Source organism: Sinocyclocheilus anshuiensis, unplaced genomic scaffold (assembly GCF_001515605.1).
Source record: "Sinocyclocheilus anshuiensis isolate Anshui unplaced genomic scaffold, SAMN03320099.WGS_v1.1 scaffold1647, whole genome shotgun sequence".
NCBI classification, from domain to species: domain Eukaryota; kingdom Metazoa; phylum Chordata; class Actinopteri; order Cypriniformes; family Cyprinidae; genus Sinocyclocheilus; species Sinocyclocheilus anshuiensis.
In genome coordinates this window covers 571,716-577,831 of record NW_015549848.1, presented here as the reverse complement: position 1 = coordinate 577,831, position 6,116 = coordinate 571,716, and the positions used below count along the sequence as shown (strand labels likewise).

At 35.6% G+C, this 6,116-nt stretch overlaps 1 protein-coding gene across 3 annotated transcripts in view; it reads left to right on the top strand.

Annotated features, from left to right (window-relative positions):
* Window positions 1-892: 892 nt before the first annotated feature.
* The window catches only part of LOC107660901 (F-box/WD repeat-containing protein 11-like), a 27,071-nt gene continuing 21,847 nt past the window's right edge, over window positions 893-6,116 (top strand). For 2 of the 3 annotated variants that reach the window (XM_016450334.1, XM_016450333.1), the window contains exon 1: window positions 893-1,033. In XM_016450334.1, the coding sequence (XP_016305820.1) occupies window positions 995-1,033 (39 nt within the window). In that variant the 5' untranslated portion in view covers window positions 893-994. Of the gene's footprint in view, window positions 1,034-5,808; window positions 5,911-6,116 lie in introns of those variants that run through there. The other variant, XM_016450336.1, reaches the window with a different exon arrangement.

Below are 6,116 nucleotides of genomic sequence, written 5' to 3'. Positions count from 1 at the left end.
AAAAAAAAAAAACTTGCAGAAAATGTATGCAGTTTTTTTTACATTTATTTTAAATTTTCAACTAGCAATTAATATTAATATTATAAATTATTTTTGCAAGACTATTAGATCTAAAGAGGTCCGTGGGTTCATTTGTTGTTTTTCTCTGTTGATGGGGAAAGACCCAACAACAGAAGAAGCCAATCAACTGAAAGCATGCTTCACTACAACCGCCCCTCATCTCCGTTTGACCAATCAGGGCGTCTGCATTTTAAAGTAGCTGCAGATGGCGCCGCCTCCTCGCAGACGCACACAATAAACGCTCCCTGCAGAGCCACGTGACCACTGGGCAGCGCAGATCCCAAAAGCAGATACAACAATTAACACTTGACCGGAAATCAATGTTGCTTCTTTTGCAAAATAAAAGTCAGAATTGGATCGTGAATAACATTTGTGCGTGTGTATTCTTAGTTTGATTTCTGTTTGGGGAAGTGAAATTAGAAGACTAATGTCAAATAAAATATATAATATGTTATTGAAATATAGTAATATATTATTTGTTTATTAGAGGTTATGGATTATCCAAAACTAAATTGTGCAATTGTAATTAGTTAATTGTTCTTCCTATTATTATTATTATTATCTTCTCTATCTATAATTTTGCTCATGGTATATTTCCAATTTTGTACTATTGTTTATTTATTTATTTTGCTGAATATGCAATCATATCTAATTCTATTTTCCAGTCTTTGCATTTCTCGTTCGCTTTTTTAAATGGAAAGTAAAGTAAAATATTTTATGAGTATTATCCAAACAATGCATCAGCGTTGTAATTAATGTAAAACAACTGCACTTGTTTTATTAAGTGCGAGTGTCACTGTGGACTAGGACTCTTATTCTGCTTTAATGTCGGTGTGGCTTCATGTTTTGTTAGGCGTATGTTGTTTCTCTCTTCGCTCGGGTTCACCGACGGGTTTCCATTTTCACGGTTGGATTCAACCAGAACAACAATAATATGGATCCGGACATGGAGGACAAAACCCTGGAGCTGATGGTACGTGCGGAGCAACATACTCGACACGGCCTGAATATGTGGCGCTCGCGCTGCTGTGGATGTTTATATTCGTAGTAATAGAGAAGGAGGAGGACAAACACAGCGGCGGCCCGAATCGATATGAAACATGAGCCTGTTATCGTGTTGCGCTATAATGATTGATTTTAGTTTTGAACGTTAAACTCTAAACTTTTGACTCGTTAAACCGACTTTTCGCTCATGATTTGACGAGTTTATCGCGTATGAATGTCGAGGAATGGTTTGTGCTCGCTGGAGGATCGGAGCGGTCATTGCGGCACCGCTGCGCCACTGCGCGCCTCATATATCACAGTCGTTATGCGCTTTATGCATCATATACATATGGACTTAATCTGTTGCATACAGTCTATATGTGATTCATATATTACGTACATATGTACTAAATGCCTATACATGCGCGTTGTATAACGTTATATATACAATGTATTGGCGCATCATATATCTCGTCCACTTTATGTTCGCTTCATATAGTAAACAATATGGGATTCATATATTGAAGTCTATACGCGTTTCATATATCATTTTATATTCGCTTCGTATGACTATATATGTGATTCATATATTAATGTATATGTGATTTATATATTAAGCAGTCTATGCTCTTCATAAATCACATACTTTTTTTTTTTTAAGCTTCATATGATAAACAATCCGTGCTCATTTCACTATTAAACAATATGTAAGTGCTTCATAAATCACATACAATCTATGTGATTCATATATAGTTTATATGAGCTTAATATATTAAGCAATCTATGGGCGCTTCATATAGGATACTGAATTATTTATATGGGCTTCATATATCGCATTGTCTGTATGAATATATAAACAATCTTATCAGCACGTTCTATTCATATCTGTATGAGCTTCATTTATTAATCTATATACGCTTCATGTGCAGTCTAATGTAAAATATAGACTTCGTATAAATCTAATGCAAATTATAAATATATTTACTTTTCATACATTTCATCCATATTCTTAACATATGTGACCCTGGACCACAAAACTTACATTTCTTTAAGTCATAAGGGTCAATTTTTTTGAAATTGAGATTAAACATCGTCTGAAAGCTGAATAATTAAGCTTTCCATCAATGTATGGTTTGTTAGGATATAGGACAATATTTGGCCGAGATACAACTATTTGAAAATCTGGAATCTGAGGGTGCAAAAACATCAAAATACTGGGAAAATCACCTTTAAAATTGTCCAAATTAAGTATTTAGCAATGCATATTACTAATCAAAAATTAAGTTTTGATCTTCACGGTAGGAAATTTACAAAGTATCTTCATGGAACATGATCTTTACTTAATATCCTAATGATTTTTGGCATAAAAGAAAAATCGATCATTTTGACCCATACAATGTATTTCTGGCTATTGCTACAAATATATCTGTGCTACTTATGTTTTGTGCTCCAGGGTCACATATGATAGTCTATATGTGCTTCAAACAGTGTATATGCAATCTATGTGTCACATATCATCTATATATGCTTAATTTTTAACTCTCTCTGCACTTCATATCTCACAATCCAAATGCATCTCATATATCACATACAGTCCATATGTGCTTATGTATAGCTGCTTGGAGAATCTATATGCAGAATCCGAATATACAGAATCTGTATGCGCTTCATTTACCTTACACAACCTCTATGCCTTTAATTCACTCCGTAAACAGTCTAATATGTATTTAATACCACTTATATATGTCCTGGATATTATATAGTTTGTGCTTCATTTATCACAGTCTTCGTGTTTATTGTATTATTACTGTCTACATGCATGTGTTGCAGAGTCTATTTATGCTTATGACATTGTCCACTTTGCATAAAAACATCTATTAAATGACTAATTAGTAATTGTTATGTTATTCACAATGTCCTGGATATTATATAGTTTGTGCTTCATTTATCACAGTCTTCGTGTTTATTGTATTATTACTGTCTACATGCATGTGTTGCAGAGTCTATTTATGCTTACGACATTGTCCACTTTGCATAAAAACATCTATTAAATGACTAATTAGTAATTTTTATGTTATTCACATTTGCTAAACTGTCACATGTGCTATTATTTCTACACATCTGTGCCCTAATAAGTCATGCATAGTTGAATCTCAATGTAAATGATGCACAAGAGGGTGTAACCAGTTCAGTCTCTCTAGATCTGTCATGATTATGCTAGTCTTCATCTGGGGTCATGTTAGGTTGAGTTTAACAACAGCCTCTCTGTTAAAGGCCGGCTGCCTGGAGACACAGCGCTTGGTTTGTTTTGAATGGGATTTGGAGTTTATTCTTTTATTACTGGCCTGGGGTCATGTTAGGTTGAGTTTAACAACAGCCTCTCTGTTAAAGGCCAGCTGCCTGGAGACACAGCGCTTGGTTTGTTTTGAATGGGATTTGGAGTTTATTCTTTTATTACTGGTTTTGGATGCAGATTTATGAATGGTTAATATTAGTGTGAGGTCTAGTAAAACATGAAATGGCCCGAATTGAATGAAAAACTATTTAGTTTACTCAGCTTCAAGTTGTTCCAACCTGTATATATTTCTTTCTTCTGCTGGACACAAAAGAAGATATTTTGAAGCAGGCGGGTAACCAAAGAGATTCTGGCTCCCATTTTTCCCATACTTCAGAAGTCAGTGGGGACCAGCAACTGTGTGGTTACCAACATTCTTCAAAATATCTTCTGTTATGTTTTAGTAAATTAAAAAAATAATATTAATTGAAATAAGTAATTAAATATATATTAGATAAATCTAAATAATTTATGAATACTATATTTATAATGAATAGATTCATTAAATAAAAAAGAATAATAATTTAAATGGTATAATTTGACTGGTCATGCACAAACACACAGCTCAGCGCTAGCATGAATGTCTCGAGTGTGTAAAGCTCACATGTCCACCATACTCTTAACTAGCTCATATTTTAATGGAGTGCAGAGGTAGGAGCTTATTAGGCCACTCCCTCTTTTCCACTCCGCCTACTCCAGTGTTCTTTGCCTCGTTCTGTCTGGCTGGGTTGTTCGTCGGTGGCAGAGAGTCTGTGTGCTCTCAGATGCGTGCAGAGCCTCCCATCTTCCCGGGCCCACAACCAGGTTCTGCTCTCCTCTTCTCTCCTCTCCGCTCCTCCTGTCTGTCTGTCTCACACACTGGTTGTGTGTCTGTGTGTTTGGCTAGATGTGAATTAAATGCGTAGATGTCTTAAGTTTACTAAGCTGTAATTCAGGCTCTATAATTCAGCCTGTTTTTTGTGAGAAAACAGAAGAGGAACTGCTGAAGAGCAGAGTGGCTGTCTGTTTCCATCCTCTCTCTCTCTCTCTCTCTCTCTCTGTGTGTCTTTCTGCTTGCCTGTCTGTCTGCTTTAGTCTCACCATCTCATATCTGAACTTTTTCCATTGAGAAAACACACATACATTAAAAGTTTATTAAACAGAACTGTTTAATAAAAATTGTAATCAACATCAACCCTAAAGTGTCCCTGGTAGTATTTAGTGTCAGTCCATTTTAGTTAAAGAAACTGAGGATGCATTAAATTGAACAAAAAAATTTTTTTTTCAAACAAATGCTGTTAAAAAATATGAAGCATGACTGTTTTCAACATTGATAGTGATCAGAAATGTTTCTTGAGCATCAAATCAGTATATTAGATTGATTTCTGAAGGATCATGTGACACTGAAGACTGGATTAACGATGCTGAAAATTCAGCTTTGCCATCACAAGAATAAATTACAATTTAAAATATATTAAAATAGAAAACCATTGTTTTACAGTATTTTTGACCAAATAATTGCTGCCTTGGTGAGCATAAGAGGCTTCTTTTAAAAACATAAAAAAGTTACCAACCCCAAACTTTTGGGTGTACATCTGTAAAAACAAAAAAAAAATGTTTAGCATTTTTTCATGGATAAATTCTGATCACAGTTAGATTTAATAAATATTTTTCCCCTCACAAGCACAATTATAATTATTGTAAGTAGTTACAATTATGTATGCTAATATTAAAATTTTATTTAATTAATGAATTTATGACGATTAGAATTAGAATTTATATTATCGGTTGTGGTATTATCTATTTACGCTCTCTGACACACAAATTCAAGCAGATTATTTTTTCTGCTTAACATGCACTCATGCCTCTTCCTATTATAGTGTGCAATACTTGCTCAGTTGCTCATTTTATGACATTATTCAAAAGCATGTGTCTATTAAAATGAAAGACAGATTGTATTCCCTAAACATGTGATGCGGCATTGGTTTTCCATCAGGAGCAGTACCTCAGGCAAGTTGTGTGTGTGTGTGTGTGTGTGTGTGTGTGTGTTGCTCACTGTTGCTCTAATACTGTTTTTTCCCCTCACTTTCCTCACTGACTCTTTCTCTTTTCCACATTGTTTCACTTGTTCGACCCTCACGTCACTGCCATTATTTCTTTCTTTCTTTCCTTCCTTCCTTCCTTCCTTCCTGTTTGCTTATTCCTTCTTTGTTCATCGATATGTTCATTCTTTCTGTCTTGTCCTTTCTATTGTTTGTTCTTTTCTTTTCTGTCTTTCATTGTTTTCCTCCTTGGTTTACTGTTTAATTTCATTCTGACTTTCTTTTGTGGGTTTTGTTTGCTCTTTCCTTCTTTGTCTCTCTCTGTTTTGCCTACCGCTCTCTCTCGTATGGCATATTCCCATTCTGTATTTCCCTTCTCTCTCTCTGTCTCTCTCTCACACACAGTGTTCTTTGCCTCGTTCTGTCTGGCTGGGTTGTTCGTCGGTGGCAGAGAGTCTGTGTGCTCTCAGATGCGTGCAGAGCCTCCCATCTTCCCGGGCCCACAACCAGGTTCTGCTCTCCTCTTCTCTCCTCTCCGCTCCTCCTGTCTGTCTGTCTCACACACTGGTTGTGTGTCTGTGTGTTTGGCTAGATGTGAATTAAATGCGTAGATGTCTTAAGTTTACTAAGCTGTAATTCAGGCTCTATAATTCAGCCTGTTTTTTGTGAGAAAACAGAAGAGGAACTGCTGAAGAGCAGAGTGGCTGTCTGTTTCC